General features: G+C 45.6%; 1 protein-coding gene and 2 long non-coding RNA genes across 5 annotated transcripts in view; 1 reads left to right on the top strand and 2 right to left on the bottom strand.

The window, feature by feature from the left end:
- Positions 1-22,905, bottom strand: part of EAPP (E2F associated phosphoprotein) — a 30,842-nt gene extending 7,937 nt beyond the window's left edge. The window contains exons 1-5 of one of the 3 annotated variants that reach the window (XM_015143525.3): positions 22,759-22,905; positions 18,737-18,918; positions 15,504-15,599; positions 10,227-10,344; positions 6,265-6,375 (exon numbers count right to left, since the gene is read on the bottom strand). In XM_015143525.3, the coding sequence (XP_014999011.1) occupies positions 6,265-6,375; positions 10,227-10,344; positions 15,504-15,599; positions 18,737-18,918; positions 22,759-22,832 (581 nt within the window). In that variant the 5' untranslated portion in view covers positions 22,833-22,905. Of the gene's footprint in view, positions 1-6,136; positions 6,376-10,226; positions 10,345-15,503; positions 15,600-18,736; positions 18,919-22,758 lie in introns of all 3 variants that reach the window. The other 2 variants (XR_013396164.1, XM_028851490.2) reach the window with 2 other exon arrangements.
- LOC144330210 (uncharacterized) lies at positions 10,595-12,393 on the top strand. The gene is made up of 2 exons (XR_013396171.1): positions 10,595-11,088; positions 11,399-12,393. It is a non-coding gene; the product is annotated as an uncharacterized LOC144330210 (long non-coding RNA).
- On the bottom strand, positions 17,680-18,617 carry LOC144330205 (uncharacterized). Its single transcript, XR_013396165.1, has 2 exons — positions 18,140-18,617; positions 17,680-17,903 (listed from the first exon to the last, which is right to left on the bottom strand). It is a non-coding gene; the product is annotated as an uncharacterized LOC144330205 (long non-coding RNA).
- Positions 22,906-24,819: the final 1,914 nt, after the last annotated feature.

Genomic DNA, 24,819 nt, shown 5'->3' on the forward strand with positions numbered 1-24,819 from the left:
GTCCTTGATTTATAGTCTGTTTTAAGGACAGCTATTCCTATACTGGTTTCCAGTTGCATGAAATATCTTTTCCCATTCATGTTCAGTCCATGTGTCCTTACAAGTGAAGTAAGTTTCTTCTAGGCAGCATACAGTTGAGTCTTGTTTCTTGATCCATTCAGCCACTGTCTGCCTTTTATTTGGAGAAGTGAGTCCATTCACATTGTGTTATTACTGATAAGTAAGGATTTGCTACTGATATGGCTTGGGTTTGTGTCCCTACCCCAATCTCATGTCAAATTGTAATCTCCAACATTGGAGGTAGGACCTGATGGGAGGTGACTAGATCTTGGGGGCAGATTTCCCCTCGTGCTGCTCTTGTGATAGTGAGTACTCACAAGATTTGATTGTTTAAAAGTATGTGGCACCGGCCGGGCGCGGTGGCTCACGCCTGTAATCCCAGCACTTTGGGAGGCCGAGGCGGGCGGATCACAAGGTCAGGAGATCGAGACCATCCTGGCTAACACTGTGAAACCCCGTCTCTACTAAAAATGCAAAAAATTAGCCGGGCGAGGCGGCGGGCGCCTGTAGTCCCAGCTACTCGGGAGGCTGAGGCAGGAGAATGGCGTGAACCCGGGAGGCGGAGCTTGCAGTGAGCCGAGATCGCGCCACTGCACTCCAGCCTGGGCGACTAAGCGAGACTCTGTCTCAAAAAAACAAAACAAAACAAAACAAAACAAAACAAAAAAAAGTATGTGGCACCTTCCCTGTCTCTCTTCCTCCTGCTCTGGCCGTGTAAGATATGCCTGCTTCTCCTTTGCCTTCTGCCATCATTAAAAGATTCCTGGCGGCCGGGCGCGGTGGCTCAAGCCTGTAATCCCAGCACTTTGGGAGGCCGAGACGGGCGGATCACAAGGTCAGGAGATCGAGACCAGCCTGGCTAATACGATGAAACCCCGTCTCTACTAAAAAATACAAAAAACTAGCCGGGTGAGGTGGCGGGCGCCTGTAGTCCCAGCTACTCGGGAGGCTGAGGCAGGAGAATGGCGTAAACCCGGGAGGCGGAGCTTGCAGTGAGCTGAGATGCGGCCACTGCACTCCAGCCTGGGCGACAGAGCGAGACTCCGTCTCAAAAAAAAAAAAAAAAAAAAAGATTCCTGGCCAGGCGTGCTGGCTCACACCTATAATCCCAGCACTTTGGGAGGTCAAGGCAGGTGGATCACCTGAGGTCAGGAGTTCAAGACCAGCCTGACCAATATGGTGAAACCCCATCTCTACTAAAAATACAAAAATTAGCCAGGAGTGGTGGCGTGTGCCTGTAGTCCCAACTACTTGGGAGGCTGAGACAGGAGAATTGCGTGAACCTGGGTGGTGGAGGTTGCAGTGAGCCAAGATTGTGCCACTGCACTCCAGTCTGAGTAACAAGCAAGACTCCCTCTCAAAAAAAAAAAAAAAAATTTCCTGAGGCCTCCTCAGCCATGCTTCCTATACAGCCTGTGAAACTGTGAGCCAATTAAACCTCTTTCTTTGTAAATTATCCAGTCTCGGTTATTTCCTTATAGCAGTGCAAGAGCAGACTAATACAACTACTGGCATTTTGCTACTTATTTTCTGGTTGTTTTGTAACTCTTCCCTTCCTTACTGTCTTCCTTTGTGATTAAGTGATTTTCTCTGGTAGTATGTTTTAATCCATTGCTTTTTGAGTTTGGTGAATCTATTATAGGTTTTTGCATTATGGTTATCATAAAGCTCACAAAAAAAATCTTACAGATATAACAAGTTTCTTTTCTTTTCTTTTTTCTTTTTAATGTTGAAACAGAGTTTCACCCTTGTTGCCCAGGCTGAAGTGCAGTGGCACAATCTTGGCTCACTGCAACCTCCACCTCCCTGGTTCAAGTGATTCTCCTGCCTCAGACTGCTGAGTAGCTGGGATTACAGGTGTCTGCCACCATGCCCAGCTAATTTTTTATATTTTTAGTAGAGATGGGGTTTTACCGTGTTGGCCAGGCTGGTCTCAAACTTCTGACCGCAGGTGATTCACCTGCCTCAGCCTCCCAACGTGCTGGGATTACAGGCATGAGCCACCATGCCTGGCCCAGTTCTTTCTTTTCTCTATTTTTTTCTTTTTTTTTTTGAGACAGGGTCTCACTCTGTCACTCACGCTGGAGTGAAGTGGCGTGATCTTGGCTCACGGCGACCTCCACCTCCTTGGTTCAAGCAATTGTCCTGCCTCAGCCTCCCCAGTAGCTGGGATTACAGGCACGTGCCACCACACTCAGCTAATTTTTGTATTTTTAGTAGAGACGGAGTTTCACCATGTTGGCCAGGCTGGTCTTGAACTCCTGACCTCAGGTGATCCACCCGCCCCTGTCTCCCAAAGTGCTAGGATTACAGGCGTGAGCCACCATGCCCAGTCCTTTATTTCTGAGACAGGGTCTCACTCTGTCTGCCAGGCTGGAATGCAGTGGTGCAATCTCAGCTCACCGCAACCTGTGCCTCTCAGGTTCAAACAATTCTCGTGCCACAGCCTCCCAAATAGCCGGGATTATAGGCAAATCCCACCACGCTCAGCTAATTGTTAAATATTTTTAGTAGAGAGGGGTTTCATCATGTTGGCCAGGCTTGTCTCAAACTCCTGGCCTCAAGTGATGCACCCGCTTCAGCCTCCCAAAGCGTTTGGATTACAGGCATGAGCCACCACACCCAGCCTGGCATTTTTTTTTTTTTCATTCTACTCCCTCCTTATCTGTATAGTTTCCATTGAGAAGTCTGTTGCCAGATGAACTGTAGCTATTTTATGTTATTTGCTTCATTTCTCTTGCTCCTTTCAAGATCCTCTCTTTGTCCATAACCTTTGGACAGTTTTATTATTTTATTGTTATATGCCTGGGGGTGGTTTTATTTGGGTCAAATGTGTTTGGTGTTCTCTGGCCATAAATATCTTCTTCTTAAGTTTTGGGACATTTTCTGCTATTATTATTATAATTATTATTTTTGAGACCAAGTTTTGCTCTTGTTGCCCAGGCTGTAGTGCAATGGTGTGATCTCAGCTCACTGCAACCTCTGACTCCTGGGTTCAAGCGATTCTCCTGCCACAGCCTCCCAAGTACCTTGGATTACAGGCATGCACCACCCCGCCCAGCTAATTTGTTTACATTTTTAGTAGAGACAGGGTTTTACCATGTTGGCCAGGCTGGTCTTGAACTGCTGACCTCAGGTGATCACCCACCTCCGCTTCCCAGAGTGCTGGGATTACAAGTGTCAGCCACCATTCCCAGCTACTGCTATTATTTTTTTGAATAAGCTTTCTACCCCTTGCTTTTGCTCTACTCCCTCTTGAGTACCAATTCTTAGATTTAATCTTTTGAGGTAATATTTTATATCTTGTAGGAGATCTTCATTCCTTTTCTTTCTCCTCTGTGCATTTTCAAACAGTGTATCTTTAAGCTCACTGATTCTTTCTTTTGTTGATCCTTTCTGCTATTGAGAGCCTCTAATGAATTTTTTAGTTCAGCAAATGTATTTCTCAGAGTTCCCAGATTTCTTTTTTTCTTCTTGAGATGGAGTCTTGCTCCATCGCCCAGGCTGGAGTGCAGTGGCATGATCTCGGCTCACTGCAACCTCTGCCTCCCGGGTTCAAGCGATTCTCCTGCCTCAGTCTCCCAAGTAGCTGGGATGATAGGCGCTTGCCACCATGCCCAGCTAATTTTTTTTATTTTTAGCAGAGAGGGGGTTTCATCGTGTTAGCCACAATGGTCTCAATCTTCTGACCTCGTGATTGGCCCGCCTCAGTCTCCCAAAGTGCTGGGATTACAGGCATGAGCCCCTGCGCCCGTCCGAGTTCCCAGATTTCTGTTGTATTTTATTTTGTTCTTCTTTTAGAGACAGAGTCTGACTCTGCCACCCATTCTGGAATATAGTGGCACAATCATGACTCACTGCAGCCTCGACTTCCTGGGCTCATGTGATCTTCCCACCTCAGCCTCCAAAGTAGCTGGGTCTGTAAGCGTATGCCAACACACCAACTAAGTTTTTTCATTTTCTGTAGAGACAGAGTCTTACTATGTTGCCCAGACTGGTCTCAAAACTCCTGGCCTCAAGCCATCCTCCTACCTTGGCCTCCCAAAGTACTGGGATTACAGATATGAGCCACTGTGCCCATAATTTCTTAATTATTTTGATCTCTTTGTTAAATTTCTCTGATAAATTTCTGAATTGTCTGGGCTGTCTTGGAGAATTTTCTTAAAACTGCTATTTTGAATTCTTGGTCAGAGAGTTCACACATCATAGTATTGTTGGGGTCAGTCACTGATTCCTTGTTTTATCCATTTGAAGAGGTCATGGTTCCATTTGCTACTGTGTCTTGTGGATGTAAATGTATATGTCTTTGTATTGAAGGATTATTTATTCCAGTCTTCTCTGCTTGGCTTTTTTTGGTTATTAGTTATGTTTACCTAGAGATACTTTGTAATTTGCAATTTGCATGTTGATATTCTTTCTTCTTTCTTCCCACTATGTCACTGCTTCCTTTTTGGCACTAGATGGCACTTTAAGCCACAGTTCTAGTAAACACTGAGAGTGCTGCCTGTTCCAAATGAAGCCGTGGGTGGGTCCCAAAGAGGACAGGGATATCCTAGTAGGATGGGAATGCTGGCTAAGGGTTCACACTTGGGACCTGGCTTTGTCTCTGCCTATATCCTTCTTTGTCTCTGGCTATCCTCAGTGATATTTTTTCCTTCAGCCACTCTCAGTGCTTCCTATGGGTTGAGGCAGGGACAAATCTCTTACTAGAGAACTCAAAAAGGTAAAGAAGCTGGTTGTACACTTCAATCTCACTTTTTCTAATGTAAAAATCTTGAGCTCAGGGGAATTTTTCTGCTCACTTGGTGCCAGGCAGATTGTGGAGAATGATAAGCAGATATGGAAGAACAATTCTCTTACTGTCTGCTTTAAGTTTTTTTCACTTCTCCATGGCCCTAGAAACTGTCTCCTCCTTATACTGCGATCTGGGATACTGGTGGTGATAGCTTCAGTGCTGTATATTTGGTTTTGGTATTCTGCAGGTGGAAGGAAAGCCAGTTTGCTTCTATGCTGCTATTTTGCACTAGAAAAGAACCTTTTTTTTTTTTTTTTTTAGAGATGGGGATCTCACCTTTGTTTTGTTGCCCAGGCTGGAGTGCAATGATCATAGCCCACTGCAGTCTTGAATTCCTGAGCTCAAGCCATCCTCTCACCTCAGCCTATCGAGTAGCTGGGTCTACAGGCATACATCACTATACTAAGCTAATTTTTTTTATTTTTTATTTTTTGTAGAGATGAGATATCACTATGTTGCCTAGGCTGGTCTCAAACTCCTGGGCTCAAGTGATCGCGTCAGCCTCCCATAGTACTGGGATTACAGGCATGAGTCACTGTGCCCAGCTTTAAAAGTATAAAAGCTACTTTTAATAGAACTATATATAACCAAAATTAATTGTATAAAGATTAATCACACAGCACCAAGAATATAAGTACAGAACCTTATCAGAATTCCTGAGTACCCATCTGTTTCTGGGGTGGGCGCAGTGGCTCACGCCTGTAATTCCAACCCTTTGGGAGACCAAGGTGGGCAGATCACTTGAAGTCAGGAGTTCGAGACTAACCTGGCCAACACGGTGTGACCCTGTCTCTACTAAAAATACAAAAATAAGGCTGGCTGTGGTAGCTCACACCTAAGTAATCCCAGCACTTTGGGAGGCCAAGGCGGGTGGATCACAAGGTCAGGAGTTCAAGATCAGTCTGGCCAAGATGGTGAAACCCTGTCTGTACTAAAACTACAAAAATTAGCCGGGTGTAGTGGCAGGCGCCTGTAATCCCAGCTACTTGGGAGGCTGAGGCAGGAGAATCACTTGAACCTGGGCGGCAGAGGTTGCAGTGAACCGAGATTGCACCACTGCACTCCAGCCTGGGCGACAGAGTGAGACTCCATCTCAAAAAAACAAAACAAAACAAAACAAAATATATATATAGATCTAGATCTAGATCTACATATATAGATAGATCTAAATCTAGATATACACACACACAAAAACTAGCCAGGCATGGTGGTGGCCACCTGTAATCCCAGCTACCTGGGAGGCTGAGGCAGGAGACTCGCTTGAACCCACGGGGCGGAGGCTGCAGTGAAGCGAGATTGTGCCACTGCACTCAGGCCTGGGCAACAGAGCGAGACTCTGTCTTCAAAAAAAAAAAGTCTGTTTCTGATTTAAACAAAATGTGTGTGTGTGTGTGTCCTTCATCCATTACCTTTGACAATCAAGGCAAAGTGTGGTCATGCAGGCAGGACAATTCAAGACAGCATCACTATTTGGAACAGGCTGTTGTTGACATGACCTCTGTAGTCCCAAACCATGGTAACTAGAACAGAAGAAGAAAGTGGGGAGAAAAACATATTAAAACCAGATCTTGGTTTCTAGTGTCATTTTCCAATAAAAAGAACTAGTACTCTTCAGAGAAATGGCTAATTCTAGGAATGAGGAACACAAGATGAACCAGGAGCATCTTTTAGTGCCAGAAAAGATGTTCAAGAAAACAAAAACAAAACAGTGAGGTGGTTATGACAAAGGGAAACAGGAGCCAACTGAACGAGTCACCAACTGCCAAAGCTGAAACAAACTGAGCAACAAAATAAAGCAGTATTGGAATACAACCCAAAGTATAAAATAAATACCCACGAGTCCATGCTAATATAAATGTACTGAATAGATAAATAAATGGGGGAGAACAGACAAATCCCTACACAGAATTCTAAATAATCTATAAAGATGCTCTTCCCTCACATTGGTGGAGTATAACTCCCTAGTCCTTAAGTCTGGGTTGGACACAGTGACTTCCTTCCAAAGAGTACAGTAAGGTAAGGCAGGTAAAGACTAACTTTACAGTAGAGAACATTAACGCTGGTCAACAAGGTGATAAGGTCAACATCAACACACAAAACTCAGGTTGGTAGTATGTACTCTTGATACAACGTGATGAAAATGGCTCTCTACTTCTATGTTCTCACTCATAAAAACCCATAATCCCATCCTAATTATGAGAGAAAACAACAGACAAATTCCAACAGAGGGGCCTCCTACACATACCTGATTAGTGCTCCTCAAAGTAATTAAGGGCACTGAAAACAAGGAAAGTCTAAGAAACTGACATAGTCAAGAAGAGCCTAGGGAGGCATGATAACTAAAAGTAATGTACTATCCTACATGGGATCCTCAAACAGAAAAAGAACAGTACATAAAAACTAAGGAAATTTTTTTAAATTATGAACCTTGATTAATAATAATGTATCAAGGCTGGGAGTGGTGGCTCACGCCTGTAATCCCAGCACTTTGGGAGGCCGAGGTGGGTGGATCACGAGGTCAAGAGATTGAGACCATCCTGGCCAACACAGTGAAACCCCGTCTCTACTAAAAATACAAAAATTAACTGGGCGTGGTGGCGGGTGCCTAGAATCCCAGCTACTTGGGAGGCTGAGGCAGATAACTGCTTGAACCCGGGAGGTGGAGGTCGCAGTGAGCCGAAATTTTGACACTGCACTCCAGCCTGGGTGACAGAGCGAGACTCCATCCCAAAAAAACAAAAACAAAAATAAGCATAGAGCCATGCTGGAATTACACCTGTAATCCCAGGCCAAGGTGGGCAGACCACTTGAGCCTATGAGTTTGAGACCAGCCTGAGCAACATGGTGAAACCCTGTCTCTATAAGAAAATTAAAAAAATAAAATGAAAATAAAAATAAATAAGCATAAACTGGGCATGGTGGCTCACACCTGTAATCCCAGCACTTAAGGAGGCCAAGGCAGGAGGGGATTGCTTGAGCCCAGGAGTTTAAGATCAATCAGCCTAGGCAACATAGCAAGACCTCGTGTCTATTAAAAATTAAATTAGAAACAAAAAAAACAAACATGCACTCAGGACACTGAGGCAGGGGGATCATTTGAGCCCAGGAGTTCAGGGCTGCATTGAGGTATGATAGCATCACTGCACTACGGTCTGGGCAACAGAGCAAGACCCTGTCTTTAAATTAAAAAAAAGAAGACTGGGTGCAGTGGCTCACGCCTGTAATCCCAAAACTTTGGGAGGCCGAGGTGGGCGGATCATCTGAGGTCAGGAGTTCGAGACAAGCCTGACCAACATGGATAAACCCCATCTCTACTAAAAATACAAAATTAGCCAGGCGCAGTGGCACATGCCTGTAATCCCAGCTACTCAGGAGGCTGAGACAGAAGAATCGCTTGAACCTGGGAGGAGGAGGTTGCAGTGAGCTGAGCTCACATTTGCACTCCAGCCTGGGCAACAAGAGCAAAAGTCCATCTCAAAAAAAAAAAAAAAAAAAAGGCCTGGCACAATGGCTCACACCTGTAATGCCAGCACAGGAGGTGAAGACAGGAGGATCACCTGGGGCCAGGAATTCAAGATCACGTTGGGCAATATGGCTAGACCTCGTCACTAAAAAAAAAATTTTTTTTTTTTTTTTTTTTTTTTTTTGAGACGGAGTCTCGCTGTGTCTCCCAGGCTGGGGTGCAGTGGCGTGATCTCGGCTCACTGCAAGCTCCGCCTCCCGGGTTCACGCCATTCTCCCGCCTCAGCCTCCCAAGTAGCTGAGACTACAGGCGCCCGCCACCACGCCCGGCTAGTTTTTTGTATTTTTAGTAGAGACGGGGTTTCACCATGTTAGCCAGGATAGTCTCAATCTCCTGACCTCGTGATCCGCCCGTCTCGGCCTCCCAAAGTGCTGGGATTACAGGCTTGAGCCACCGCACCCGGCCAATTGTTCACTTTTAAAGTGGGCAATGTTGTTATGTGAATTTCATCTCAAAAAAAAAAATTTTAACTGCTCCTTGCAGAGCAGGGATACCCCATAAGCAGTGTACCTAGAGTAGCTTCATCTTAATTTTTTTTTTTTTTTTTTTCAGACAGTCTCACTCAGTCAACCAGGCTGGAGTACAGTGGTACAATATCGGCTCACTGCAACCTCTACCTCCTGGGATCAAGCAATTCTTGTGCCTCCAGAGTAGCTGTGATTACAGGCGCACACCACCACACCCAGCTAACTTTTGTATTTTTAGTAGAGACAGGGTTTTGCCATGTTGGCCAAGCTGGTCTTGAACTCCTGACTTCAAGTGATCCACCCGCCTTGGCCTCCCAAAGTGCCAGGATTATAGGCTTGAGCCATCATGCCCAGCCTCATCTCAATTTTTAAAAATCAAATTTGTAAGTACTTAAAAAGAACAATTTGCTAAATCCACTCTTCATCCACAAAAGCTTTTTATTATTTGAGACAGGGTCTCACTCTGTCGTCCAGGCCGGAGTGGAGTGGCGTGATCTCGGCTCACTGCAACCTCCACCTCCCAGGATCGAGCGATTCTCCCGCCTCAGCCTCCTGAGTAGCTGGAATTACAGGTGTGCACCACCATTGCCCCACTAATTTTTGTATTTTTAGTAGAGACAGGGTTTCACCATGTTCACCAGGCTGGTCTCAAACTCCCGACCTCAGGTGATCCACCTGCCTCAGCCTCCCAAAGTGGCTGGGATTACAGGCATAAGCCACTACCCTGGCTCATCCACATAAACTCTGAATCTCAAAGTAATTTAAAACGACATCTGAAAAAAAAAAGTCAGTTTTTCTTGAAGGAAAGATTGACTAACACAGCCTGAATTCAACGAGTTTTTTTAAAAAATAAAACAATTGTCGGGCCAGGTGCAGGGGCTCACGCCTATAATCCCAGCACTTTGGGAAGCCGAGGTGGGTGAATCACGAGGTCAGGGGTTTGAGACCAGCTTGGCCAACATGGTGAAACCCTGTCTCTACTAAAAATACAATAAATTAGCTGGGCGCGGTGGCGGGCGCCTGTAATCCCAACTACTCAGGAGGCTGAGGCAGGAAAATCTCTTGAACCCGGGAGACAGAGGTTGCAGTGAGTCGAGATCGCGCCACCACACTCCAGCCCAGGTGACAGTGCAAGACTCCGTCTCAAAAAATAATAATAATAAAATAAAATATAAAATTTAAAATTTAAAAATAAATTGTCTCACTAAAATTTGCTGGTTATTTTCAAAATAAACTATTGAGCAGTTTTTTCCTCAAACTTTTTTGTTTGTGTGTGTGTATGTGTTTGTGTAAACATATACACATATATTCAAAATGTGAATGTAGTAAAAATCATCTTTCAATCATTTTTTCCTAAAGATTCTAAACATTAAGTTCTTACCCCCTTCTCTGTGCATCAACCCAGGCCTGATCTCTGTTATCTTTTTCAGGATCATACAGTAATTCGTCATTTGTTGGAATCTTGTGTTGTTTCTTCTTTTTTTTCTTGGTCACCTGTACTAATTTTGAAAATGTTAGGATATGGCTAAGAATCATGTGTCAAGTTCACACTTCTTTAAATGAATAGTCTCATTTCCCAAGCTACACATTTATTTTTATTTTCCCTAAAAAGTTTTAAAAGGGACGGACGCAGTGGCTCACACCTATAATCCTAGCACTTTGGGAGGCCAAGGTGGGTGCATCACCTGACGTCATGAGTTCGAGACCAGCCTGGACAACATAGCAAAACCCTGTCTCTACTAAAAGTACAAAATTAGGGCCAGGGGCGGTGGCTCACGCCTGTAATCCCAGCACTTTGGGACACCAAGGCGGGCAGATCACCTGAGGTCAGGAGTCTGAGACCAGCCTGGCCAACATGGTGAAACCTGTCTCTACTAAAAATACAAAAATTAGCTGGGTATGGTAGCGGGCACCTGTAATCCCAGCTACTTGGAGGCCTGAAGCAGAAAAATTGCTTGAACCCAGGAGGCAGAGGTTGCAGTGAGCCGAGATCATGCCACTGCACTTCAGCCTGGGTGACAAGAGCGAGACTCTGTCTCAACAAAAAAGAAAAAAAATAAAATAAAATATAAAATTAGCCAGGCCTGGTGGCAGGCACCTATAATCCTAGCTACTTGGGAGGCTGACACAGGAGAATCGCTTGAATCTGGGTAGGGGGTCAGAGGTTGCAGTGAGCTGAAATCGTGCCACTTCACTCCAACCTCTGCAAAAGAGCGAAAACTCTGTCTCCAAAAAAAAAACAAGTTAAGGCCGGGCGCGGTGGCTCAAGCCTGTAATCCCAGCACTTTGGGAGGCCGAGACGGGCGGATCACAAGGTCAGGAGATCGAGACCATCCTGGCTGACACGGTGAAACCCCGTCTCTACTAAAAAATACAAAAAACTAGCCGGGCGAGGTGGCGGGCGCCTGTAATCCCAGCTACTCGGGAGGCTGAGGCAGGAGAATGGCGGGAACCCGGGAGGCGGAGCTTGCAGTGAGCTGAGATCCGGCCACTGCACTCCAGCCTGGGCGGCAGAGCCAGACTCCGTCTCAAAAAAAAAAAAAAAAAAACAAGTTAAAAAAGGCCAGAGGCCAGGCGCAGTGCCTCATGCCTGTAATCCCAGCACTATGGGAGGCCAAGGGGGGAAGATCAACTGAGGTTGGGAGTTTGAGACCAGCCTGACCAACATGAAGAAACCCTGTCTCTACTAAAACTACAAAATTAGCCGGGCATGGTGGAGCATGCCTGTAATCCCAGCTACTCAGGAGGCTGAGGCAGGAGAATCACTTGAACTCAGGAGGTGGAGGTTGCGGTAAGCCGAGATTGTGCCATTGCACTCCAGCCTGGGCAACAAAAACGAAACTCTGTCTCAAAAAAAAAAAGTTAAAAAAACCCTTCATCTAAACAAGTGCTTGTCCAGGTGGGGTGCGGTAGTTCACACCTATAATTCTAGAGCTTTGAGGGGCTGAGACAAGAGGATCACTTGAGGCCAGGAGTTCAAAACCAGCCTGGCCAGCATAATGAGACCCCATCTCTACACAAATAAAAATTAAAAATTAGCCAGGCACACCTGTAGTCCTAGCACACCTGTAGTCCTAGCTACTAGGGAAGCTGAACTGGGAGGACGGCTTGAGCCTAGGAGTCTGAGGATGTAGTAAGCTATAATTGCACCACTGCACTGCTGGAGCCTCGGTGACAGAGTGAGACCTATCTCTAAAAAAGTAAAAAATTCAACAAAAATGTAAAAAATAAAGTTCTTCTCCAACTAATAAGGCAATAAAATGACAAAGGAGGCAAAAATTGTTTATTTACCCAAAACTGGTATTTCAAGGACTAAGTTCAAACAATGAGAATTCAGAAACTCAAAAGAGCCACTCAAAACAAGCCAAGAATATAAATTATTTTTGATGTATGAATTCTCCATGCATTCTCACATATAAAATGCTACTAAAATTAGAACAAAAATATTTCAAAAGTAAATTGAAAAAAAAAAAAACACAGTATGAGGTCCGACACAGTGGCTCACATCTGTAATCCCAGCATTTTGGGAGGATCGCTTGAAGCCAGGAATTCGACACCAGCCTAAGTAACAAAGCAAGACCCCATCTCTACAAAAAAAAAAAAAAAAAAAAAAAAAACAAAAAAAACACTATGGCCATCTACATACACTAGACTTTTTGAATATATTCTAGCAGGCAGGGAGTGCTGGCTCATGCCTGTAATCCCAGCACTTTGGGAGGCCAAAGTGGGCAGACAACCTGAGATCAGGAGTTTCAAACCACCATGGCCAACATGGCGAAACCCTGTCTCTTCTAAAAATACAAAAAGTAACCAGGTACAGTAGTGTGCGCCTGTAGTCCCAACTACCAGGGAGGCTGAGGCACCAGAATCGCTTGAACCCAGGAGGCAGAGGCTATAGTGAGCGAAGACTGTGTCACCACACTCCAGCCTGGGTGACAGAGTGGCACTCTGCCTAAAAAATAAATAAACAAGGCTGGGCGCGGTTGGCTCACGCCTATAATCCCAGCACTTCGGAGGCCGAGGCGGGCAGATCACAAGGTCAGGAGATCGAGACCATTCTGGCTAACATGATGAAACCCCGTCTCTACTAAATATACAAAAAAATTAGCCGGTCGTGGTGGCGGGCGCCTGTAGTCCCAGCTACACGGGAGGCTGAGGCAGGAGAATGGCATGAACCTGGGAGGAGGAGCTTGCAGTGAGCTGAGATCACACCACTGCACTTCAGCCTGGGTGACAGAGCGAGACTCAATCTCAAAATAAATAAATAAATAAACAAACACGTACATTCTAGCAGGTCAATATTTAAGTAATAATGCATAAAAGTATAATATTGTTGTTTACCACAGAAATTTGTTACTCGAATATTTCAGTGTAATTACTGAAATAATTAGTTTTAGCTCTTGTTATGTTCAACTTTGCTTAAATTTTATAAAAATTCAATTTTGAAGAACACAGAGGCTGATTAAAAAGCAACGCATTAAGAAAAATTCTGCAAGAGGAGGCCAGGCATGGTGGCTCACACCAGTTATTCCAGCACTTTGGGAGGCTAAGGCAGGTGGATCACCTGAGGTCAGGAGTTTGAGACCAGCCTGGCTAACATGGTGAAACCCCGTTTCTCCTAAAAATACAAAAAATTAGCCGGGCGTGGTGGCAGGAGGCTGTAATCCCAGCTACTCGGGAGGCTGAGACAGGAAAATTGCTTGAACCCAAGAGGCAGAGGTTGCAGTGAACCAAGATGGTGCCATTGCACTCCAGCTTGGGCAACAAGACCAAAACTCCGTCTCAAAAAAAAAAAATAAAAGTTGGGAGTCCAAGGCAGGTGGATCACGAGGTCAGGAGATCCAGGCCATCCTGGCTAACACAGTGAAACCCCATCTCTGATAAAAGCACAAAAAATTAGCTGGGAGTGGTGGCAGGTGCCTGTAGTCCCAGCTACTCGGGAGGCTGAGGCAGGAGAATGGCGTGAACCCCAGAGGCAGAGCTTGCAGTGAGCTGAGATACGGCCACTGCACTTCAGCCTGGGTGACAGTGCAAGACTCCGTTTCAAAAAAAAAAAAAAAATGGCCGGGCGCGGTGGCTCAAGCCTGTAATCCTAGTACTTTGGGAGGCCGAGACGGGCGGATCACAAGGTCAGCAGATCGAGACCATCCTGGTTAACATGGTGAAACCCTGTCTCTACTAAAAAATACAAAAAACTAGCCGGGCGAGGTGGCAGGCGCCTGTAGTCCCAGCTACTCGGGAGGCTGAGCCAGGAGAATGGCGTAAACCCGGGAAGCGGAGCTTGCAGTGAGCTGAGATCTGGCCACTGCACTCCAGCCTGGGCGACAGAGCTAGACTCCGTCTCAAAAAAAAAAAAAAAAAAAAAAAAATCTGCAGGAGGATGAAAACATAGAAACTATTTGCAGGCATGAAAACAAATACTGCTGCTATAGGGAACCTAAAGGAAGAGGGGGCAAGAGCCCCGAGGAGGGGAGGTATTGAGTTGGGACACACTCTCTCTTACTTCCTAGGTACACCCAAGTAGCACCACTGTTGGTGCCATGTCCTCACATGCTTGCATCCCCAGCTTTTTTTTTTTTTTTGAGACGGAGTCTTGCTCTGTTGCCCAGGCTGGAGTGCAGTGGTGCAATCTCAGCTCACTACAACCTCTACCTCCCTGGTTCAAGCAATTCCTGTCTCATCCTCCCAAGTAGCCAGGATTACAGGTGCACGCCACCAAGCCCAGCTAATTTTTTTGTATTTTTAGTAGAGATGGGGTTTCACCATGTTGACCAGACTGGTCTCAAACTCCTGACCTCAGGCAATCTGCCTACATCTGCCTCCCAAAGTGCTGGGATTACAAGCATTAAGCCACCATGCCTGGCCCCCAGTTTTTCTTATTAATCAATCCTGCTTTTGTTTTCACATAAACGGCATCCAATTTACTTTTTTTTTTTTTTTTTTTTTTGAGACAGTATCACTCTGTTGCCCAAGCTGGAGTGCAGTGGTGCAATCTCGGCTCACTGCAACCTCTGCCTCCCGGGTTCAAGTGATTCTCCCGTCTCAGCCTCCCAAGTAGCTAGGACTACAGGCGTGCACCACCATGCCCGGCTTATTTTTGTATTTTTAGTACAGACAGGGTTTTACCAAGTTGGCCAGGCTGGTCTTAAACTCCCAACCTCAGGTGATCTGCCTGCATCAGCCTCCCAAAGTGCTGCAATTACAGGCGTGAACCACCATGCCCAGCCGTAATTTCTTTTTTTTTTTTTTTTTTTTTTTTTTTTTGAGGCGGAGTCTCGCTCTGTCGCCCAGGCTGGAGTGCAGTGGCGCGATCTCGGCTCACTGCAAGCTCCGCCTCCCGGGTTCCCGCCATTCTCCCGCCTCAGCCTCCCGAGTAGCTGGGACTACAGGCGCCGCCACCACGCCCGGCTAATTTTTTTGTATTTTTAGTGGAGACGGGGTTTCATTGTGTTAGCCAGGATGGTCTCGATCTCCTGACCTCGTGATCCGCCCGTCTCGGCCTCCCAAAGTGCTGGGATTACAGGCTTGAGCCACCGCGCCCGGCCTCCGTAATTTCTTAAAAGACCAAACTCAGAGGGAAATCCTTACATCCAATAATTGTTAGGTAAACCCTTTTTTATAAAATATAACTGCTTAACCTGGTAAATAGGCTACTTACCTGCTTTGTCTTCATCCTCAGAATCAGAATCAAAATATATATCATCGTAGTACCTTGTAGGAGCTGTGGCAACTTTTCCATTTCCTGAGGAAGATCCTATTCAAACCAGAAGTAAAGTTTACAGACTAAATCATACATAATTCACAAGGTGAAAAACTCCATATATTCTTCCATCACCTCAAAGCAATATCAACTCATTCACAATCTCATTTGATGGTGAAATATTTTCACATCAGTGACTTACTCGATGTCTATGCCCTATACAGTTACAGAGAACTGGCCCTCCTTAAAATGTTCCAAATCTTCAGAAAATTCTTCTCTCTCCCTTCCTACAAATCTCATTAAATAAAATAGCCATATTTTCAGGCTACCAGCACACATATCTCTACCTTTCAGTCATGCAATATACTATGCAGAACATAGAACAAACATTTTGTTCTAAGAAACATTAGGAGAAAAAGGGTAAAAACCCTACAGGAAGTCAGGAGGAATGAGTCAAGGACACATTCTTCTCCTCAGTTGTGCCCAGGGCCATGACATTACCTATACTTACGTCATCATATGCCCATATCCCTAATTCCTTAGTTAGCATCAGCTTTAGTTTTTATTATATTTTTATATGCTTTCAGATCTTTCCAGCTAATACATAGCATATCAACATGGAAATCAATGCTGACGAGTCCTACTTCCTTTTTTTTTTGAGACTGAGTCTCACTGTGTTGCCCAGGCTGGAGTGCAATAGCACGATCTTGGCTCACTGCAACCTCTGCCACCCGGGTTCAAGTGATTCCCCTGCCTCACCCTCCTGAGTAGCTGGGATTATAGGCACCTGCCATCGCACCTGGCTAATTTTTTGTATTTATAGTAGAGACGGGGTTTCACCATATTGGCCAGGCTGGTCTTGAGCTCCTTACCTCGTGATCCACCCAACTCAGCTTCCCAAAGTGCTGGGATTACAGGCATGAGCCACTGCACCCAGTCAAAGAGTCCTACTTTCTTTTTTTTTTTTTTTTTTTTTTTGAGACGGAGTCTCGCTCTGTCGCCCAGGCTGGAGTGCAGTGGCGCGATCTCGGCTCACTGCAAGCTCTGCCTCCCGGGTTCACGCCATTCTCCTGCCTCAGCCTCCCGAGTAGCTGGGACTACAGGCGCCCACAACCGCGCCCGGCTAATTTTTTTTTGTATTTTTAGTAGAGACGGGGTTTCACCGTGGTCTCGATCTCCTGACCTTGTGATCCGCCCGCCTCGGCCTCCCAAAGTGCTGGGATTACAGGCGTGAGCCACCGCGCCCGGCGAGTCCTACTTTCACAAACCAGTTTTCAGGTCAGGTAAATTTTACATAAAGACCAAGTATCAAAATGAAGTATGCTTCATTACTCACTAAATGAAACAGGAATCTGTGATGATACATAATGAAATCTGACACATTTTAGTGCCATCTAACCCTAAAAATACTTCTGTAAGTTTGTGTGTCTTTTAACTCTAGGGTAAAAACTGCAAAACAAAATTATGCAAGTAAACAGTATTAACTAATCTCTTTCCAAGAACACAAGACAGTCATCAAAGAAAACTCCAGGCCAGGCACAGTAGCTTACACCTGTAATCCCAGCACTTTGGCAGGCCAGTGCAGGAAGATCACTTGAGCCAAGAGTTTAAGACCAGCCTGGGCAACATAGTGAGACCCTGTCTCTACAATTTATTTATTTTATTTTATTTTATTTTATTTTTTAGATGGAGTCTAGCTCTGTCGCCCAGGCTGGAGAGCAATGGCACAATCTCAGCTCACTGCAACCTCTGCCTCCTGGGTTCAAACGATTCTCCTGCCTCAGCCTCCTGAGTAGCTGGGATTACAGGTGCACACCACCACGCGCAGCTAATTTTTATATTTTTAGTAGAGGTGTGTTTCACTGTGTTGGCCAGGATGGTCTCGAACTCCTCACCTCGTGATTCACCCGCCTCGGCCTCCCAAAGTGCCAGGATTACAAGCGTGAGCCACCAAGCCCAGCCTCTTTTTTTTTTTTTTTTTTTTGAGATGGAGTCTCACTCCCTCGCCCTCGCTGGAGTGTAGTGCCACAATCTCCGCTCACTGCAACCTCTGCCTTCCGGGTTCAAGCCATTCTCCTGCCTTGGCCTCCCGAGTAGCTGGGACTATAGGTGCGTGCCACCACACCCAACTAAATTTTGTATTTTTAGTAGAGACGGGGTTTCGCCATGTTGGCCAGACTCATCTCGAACTCCTGACCTCAGGTGATCCATCCACCTGGGCCTCCCAAAGTGCTGGGATTCCAGGTGTGAGCCACTGCACCCAGTCGCTACAAATTATTTTATTTTATTTTATTTTATTTTGAGGCGGAGTCTCCCTGTCTCTCAGGCTGGAGTGCAGTGGCCCTACACAGGATCTCTCTGTATTATTATTATTATTATTTTTTTTTCTGAGATGGGGGTCTCACTGTGTTGCCCAGGCTGGAGTGCAATGGTGCCATCTTGGCTCACTGAAACCTCTGCCTCCCAGGCTCAAGCCAACCAACTGCCTCACCCTCCCACCCTCACCACAGATATGCACCCCCATACCCAGCTAATAGTATCACAACCAGGATATCTATCTATTTATAGATCTATCTATGTATTTTTTGGAGTGCAGCTCACTGCAAGCTCCGCCTCCTGGGTTCACGCCATTCTCCTGCCTCAGCCTCCCGAGTAGCTGGGACTACAGGCGCCCGCCACCATGTCCGGCTGATTTTTTGTATTTTTAGTAGAGACGGGGTTTCACTGTGTTAGCCAGAATGGTCTCAATCTCCTGACCTCGTGATCCACCCGCCTCGGCCTCCCAAAGTGCTGGGATTACAGGTGTGAGTCACCGCGCCCGTGCCAAATTTTTTTTTTTAATTAGCTGGGCACAGTGGTACATGCCTGTAATCTCAGTTATTCAAGAAGCAGAGGTGGCAGGATCATTTGAGCCCAGGAGTTTTAGGCTACAGTGAGCTATGATCATGCCAGTGCACTCCAGCCTGGGTGACAGAATGAGACATTGAACCTAAAGTAATAAATAAATCAATAACTTTTTTAAATGAGAAAAAGAAGACTCTAGCTCAGACTGCCAAATACATTTACTCCTTCATTCAATAAATATATATTGAGCACCTATTGAAAGTGCTGGGGACACAGAAGAGCACAAATAAGGTTCCTGCCCTTATAGAGCTTACAAAAATATATATAAAATTGAACCAAAAGTTTACCAGTTCCCAGAGAGGATAACTTGTCCTCCATTGTTTTCATGGTAGAATTTAATTCAGCTTCCATTTCCTTTTCAAATTCATCTTCACTAGATGATTCACTTTCTCCAGTAAGACATTCTCTGATGAGTTTTCGTTTTTGGTCAGGAGTTCCATGTAAAAGCACATCCACTTCATCCTCAGAGCTAGTATATATTTAAATCCAAAAGAATATGAATATTTAAAAATTAAAATAATTTAAAACTCCCAGCATCTCACTGTTCAACAACAATTGTAAGTATTACATGGTTGCATTTGATATACTTATATATTACATATAGCTATTCTCACTTAATAGGCCAGTTCTGCATATTTCCAATCTTTTTTTTTTTTTTTTTTTTGGAGATGGCATCTTACTCTGTCACCCAAGCTGGAGTGCAGTCGCATGATCTCAGTTCACTGCAACCTCCACCTCCCCGGTTCAAGCAATCCTCCCACCTCAGCTTCCCCAGTAGCTGGAACTACAGGCACATGCCACCATTCCCAGTCTTTTTTTTTTTAATTTTTGTAGAAATGGGGTTTTGCCATGTTGCCCAGACTGGGTTTTTTTTTTCTTTTTCTTTTTTTTTTTTTTCTTTTTTTTGAGATAGAGTCTCGCTCTTGTCACCCACGCTGTAGTACAGTGGCATGATTTCTGCTCACTGCAACCTCCACCTCCTGGGTTCAAGCAATTCTCCTGCCTCAGGATTCAGAATCCGTCTCAAAAAATACATAGATAGATCTATAAATAGATAGATATCCTGGTTGTGATACTGCACTATAGTTTTGTAGTATGTTAACACTGGAGGAAACTGGAGAAAGGGTACACAGGATCTCTCTGTATTATTATTATTATTATTTTTTTTTCTGAGATGGGGGTCTCACTGTGTTGCCCAGGCTGGAGTGCAATGGTGCCATCTTGGCTCACTGAAACCTCTGCCTCCCAGGCTCAAGCCAACCAACTGCCTCACCCTCCCACCCTCACCACAGATATGCACCCCCATACCCAGCTAATATTTTGTATTTTTGGTAGAGACATGATTTCATCATGTTGCTCAGGCTGATCTTGAACTCTTGAGTTCAAGTGATTCTCCTGCCTTGGCCTCCCAAAGTGCTGGGATTACAGGTGTGAGCCACTGCACCAGACCTGTATTATTTCTTATAACTGAATGTGAATCTACAAAAACTTCAAAATAAAATGTTTAATTTTAAAAAACTGAATCACAAAGCGAGAGTTATTTTTTCTACAAATTTTCTTCAATTCTTTTGATTATTTCAACCAAAGTCTCAGTTTTCAGCACTACTGGGAAAGGCAATAATAAATCATGGACACTGGATATGCAAGTTAAGTATGCCAAGAATGCAAGGTTCTGACCACTGTTCACTCCAGCCATTTCTCAGGATTGTGTTTGCAACAAACAACCTTGAGGAATGAGATAATGTCTCCTTCCAGGACAAAGAGCAGGTGTATTTACTGTCTGCCATGAAAGAGGTGGATTCTCCAAGCTCAAGTATTCTTTAGCCACGATGCCAACCCACTGAATGTGCAGCATTCTTCTAGGACCATCAGCATAATACCTGTAGGGTTGACAAGCAAGAGCAAGCCACACAAACATGATGCTCATGCTGCTTGCTGTGCTATGTGTAGTCTTATCTTTGACCCAGGAGTCTCATGTCTTCGGTCAGCTACCGTGAAACAGTAACAGGCTACAATGTATTAGCTTATAAATAGTGTAAAATTAAATCCTGACAGACACCTCTCTAACACTAATCTCCCTTTTTAAAATAATAACCATTTGGCTCAGAGCCTTCAACAGGCAATATTGTCTGATAACACTGTTATGTTTTTATAATATTTATCTTTACAGTTACCTTACCAGTGGCAACTGTCACAGGATTATAAAGCTTCCTTAAAGAAATGATACAACAGGCTGGGCTCAGTGGCCCATCCTTGTAATCCTAGCACTTTGGGAGCCTGAGGTGGGCGGATCGCCTAAGGTCAGGAGTTCGAGACCGGCCTGGCCAACATGGTGAAACTCCGTCTCTACTAAAAATACAAAAAATAAGCCGGGCGTGGTAGCTCGTGCCTGTAATCCCAGCTACCCAGGAGGCTGAGACAGGAGAATTGCTGGAACCCAGGAGGTGGAGGCTACAGTGAACCAAGATCACGCCACTGCACTCCAGCCTGGCTGACAGAGTGAGACTCTGTCTCAAAATAAATAAATAAATAAGACATATATATATCTCCTTTCACAGACAGGACCCATTAACTGAAACTCTTTTTCGTAGGGAATCCTGGTATTCATCCTCACTCCCCACAAAAGAAATCTTAACAGCAGTCTGATTTCCCATGCATCCAATGTCTCCCCATGACAATATGAGGAAACATTGTTCTTTTGATATTTTTTTTCTTTTTTTAAGAAATGAGGTCTCACTATGTTGCCCAGGCTGTTCCTTTACTACTAGGCTCAAGAGATTCTCCCGCCTTAGCCTCCCAAAGTCCTGGGATTACAGGCATGGGCCACCACACCTGGCCAACGTTGTTAATGAAAGCACAGCTTTACAGAAAGCGTCTTTGGACAGAATGAATGTTTTAAAGTTTAACAATAGGATTTGCTGACAGCTTAAGAAATAACTAAATTTGTGTGGAAATCTCTTGGCAAAATAGCTTCAAGTTTCCCTGGTAGAATAAAGACCTCCCTTCTGGAAATACCACGAACCTTCTTCTGTGACTATCTCAGGTCAATATTTTCTACAACGCACTGCCAAGATATACGTACTTTATCTTTTTTTTTTTTTTTTTTTTTTGAGACAGAGTCTCACTTAGTCGCCCAGGCTGGAGTGCAGTGGCGCGATCTCGGCTCACTGCAAGCTCCGCCTCCCGGGTTCACGCCATTCTCCTGCCTCAGCCTCCCGAGTAGCTGGGACTACAGGCGCCCGCCGCCTCGCCCGGCTAATTTTTTGCATTTTTAGTAGAGACGGGGTTTCACAGTGTCAGCCAGGATGGTCTCGATCTCCTGACCTTGTGATCCGCCCGCCTCGGCCTCCCAAAGTGCTGGGATTACAGGCGTGAGCCACCGCGCCCGGCCCGTACTTTATCTTATTACCCTTATTATACTATAAGCCTCTGGAAGACAAGGACCTTATGATTTCCCACTGTTTTTTGTTTTTTTGTTTTTTCTTTTTTGAGACGGAGTCTCGCTCTGTCGCCCAGGCTGGAGTGCAGTGGCTGGATCTCAGCTCACTGCAAGCTCCGCTTCCCGGGTTTACGCCATTCTCCTGCCTCAGCCTCCCGAGTAGCTGGGACTACAGGCGCCCGCCACCTCGCCCGGCTAGTTTTTTGTATTTTTAGTAGAGACGGGGTTTCACCATGTTAGCCAGGATGGTCTCGATCTCCTGACCTTGTGATCCGCCCATCTCGGCCTCCCAAAGTGCTGGGATTACAGGCTTGAGCCACCGCGCCCGGCCGATTTCCCACTGTTGCTCAGAGCAAGCATAAAACAGTCCCCGTTAAAAAAAAAAAAGGCTATTCAACATTCCCTTATTTCTGTTTATGGCAGTTTAGTCTTCAAGATGGACACTTCACATTAAGTCCTGTGAGCCTCACAACAAACGTAGTGTGTTACACTGTGCTATATAGGTTATACAACTATACGTTATTATAGTTCAATTTTACAGGTGAGTAATCGAGGATAAGTGACTTGCCTTCCGTCACTCTGCTACTAAGCTGTAGAGGTAGGTTTCGATCTCATTGCTTTTGAAGATTTACACGCGATCCCCCGTGATTCCGGAATATCCCTCTTCCTACAGGAGACATCGGCCCCGCCCCCCCCCGGGGCTGCGCGACCCCATCAGGAAAGCCCTTTAGCCTCGCACAAGTGACAGTGAGGCACGACAGGCTCCCGAGCCGCCAGGGTCTGCATAGGCTCGGCAGGCGCAACGAGTGAGGCGATCAAAGCCAGGCCTCGACCCAAATCCTCGGGGGCCAGGGTGGGGCAGGGGCCCACCTGCTTAAAGCCGGATCCTCGTCGCTAGGCTCTTCAACCGCGTAGGGGTCGTAATCATCCGGAAGCCGGTTCATGGTGGCCTGCAGCGGCCTACACCATCCACAAGCGATTTGCAGCGTCTCTGTTTACACTGCCGGTCCAGTCCCTAAAGCTCCCCTGACGCCACTTCCGTCTGAACTTCCGAGTCCCCCTTGCGCGCCTGCGCAGACCGACCAAAGCAAGGGGGGCACGTAGAAGGCGGGGAAGGGGCGGAGCAGGAGCGAAAAGGGGCGGAGACGGGGGCGGGTCTTAATCCCACCATTTTCTTCCGCGGCTTCTGCTTACAGGAAAATAGCAGCTACCTTGCCACCAAAAATAATGATGGGCACTCTCGTAAGTGGTAGTCTCTGAGGGGAACACGCTACATGCAGTGTCTCATCACCTACGAAGCAGGAATCTAGACGCTGAGGGACACACGGCCCGAAATCCAATAGGTCCTCAGACACCAGCACCCGCATCTCGCCAACCTCGCCTCTAACCCTTATGCCTTCCACACCGTGAGGCTCTCAACCGCTCCTTCACACTGTTCACTCCTCAGTCTGACTTTGGCCTCGACAATCTACCGAAAAGTTATATTTTCTCGTCATCTTCCCAGTCCCCACTTTTGCTCAGCCCTCAACTGATCCCACTCGATACTTGAGGAGACCAGGCAGATGACAGCCACTTGATCTCCATCGGGAGACTGTTTCCAACCCTGTTTCTGAACGAGGAACTCGGGTTCCTGCCTCCTACTGAGACACCGTAGCACTCTCTAAAATGTGAAGTAGCTGTAATAAATCTACTCCTATATAATGCTTTACAGTGCAGGTCTTAGTTTTTCTTTTTTCTCGTTTCTTTTGAAATGGCATCTCGAACAAAGTCCACCAATCCCTTTACAAAAGAATGAACTGCTCCTCTGTGTGTACTTCATAGAAGGTGGAATCGGACAGAGGCAGGTTAGCGACAGTTATTCCTGAAATACAGGAGCAAAGTACAGTCTGTTGTGGTTTCCAGGATTCCACGCCTAGCTCAGCCAATTAAGCATGAGACATATACCAGTGAGCCACTTAGTAGTTATGCGAGTGGATAGATTGGTATGTAGAGGGAAAGAGGTCTGCTGTAAAGAACAACACTTGTTTGTCTGTGGGGAAAGAAAAGTAGAATACTTGAGATGAAAGTTGGCATACAAATAGGATACTGTCGCCAGTAGTTATATTACAAACACTGTCGGCCTTTCTAATGTGAATGAACATTACTGTCATTCCTAGTTTAAAGTTAGGTTGCGTGGTTGGATTTTTCCACTATCGTTTTCTAATTTTTCTACCATTTGGAGACCCATAGGGATTTGGGCCTGTCACCCCTTGGATGGGTTCCTAGTTTGTTTACATTTTCCTGAACCCTCCTGAGCGCCCATTCTTGGTCTAGTCCCCGGTCGTGATGATTCCACACTTCCTCAGCAGCATGTTCTCTTGTCTCATTCATGAGCTGATCAGTGTTTCGTCTCTTTAACTGACGTGTTCCCCAGTGCTGTTTGAACTGCTGATTTTCCGTTGCTGGCTGAGTGCGTTTTGTCCTTCACATAACCTTCACTGGTAAAAATAAGCCCATGTGATGTCCACCAGTGGATGAAGGCAGGACCAAGAGCCCTAGCTTCTGGATCCAGGTCTAGCCCCTTCATCTGCTGCTCTGTGGCCCAGGGCAGGTTTGCTTGACCTCTGCCTCAGTTTTCTACTCTAAAGGACATATTGACCTACCTCACAGGGGTGTTGTGAGGATTAATAAACGTTGGTACTGTGCTTTGGAAATGTGAAAACGCTGTGTAAATGTTAAGAAATACTAAGTATAGGGCCAAAAGCTATACAGTGTTTCACTTACCCATTTGCTATTCTGTACCAAGGTGATCTTTTCTGGGGAAGGAAGTAGAGTGGAAGGTGCATCCCTCGGCCCCTGGTTTACATTGTTAGAGTGCTTATTGTGGGAATGCACTCTAAAACGTGGGCGTAGAATGAAAGCAGCAGTCCAGTGGTCCTGCCTTTTCTGCAG

The sequence above is a fragment of the Macaca mulatta genome, chromosome 7 (genome assembly GCF_049350105.2).
Source record: "Macaca mulatta isolate MMU2019108-1 chromosome 7, T2T-MMU8v2.0, whole genome shotgun sequence".
NCBI lineage: Eukaryota > Metazoa > Chordata > Mammalia > Primates > Cercopithecidae > Macaca > Macaca mulatta.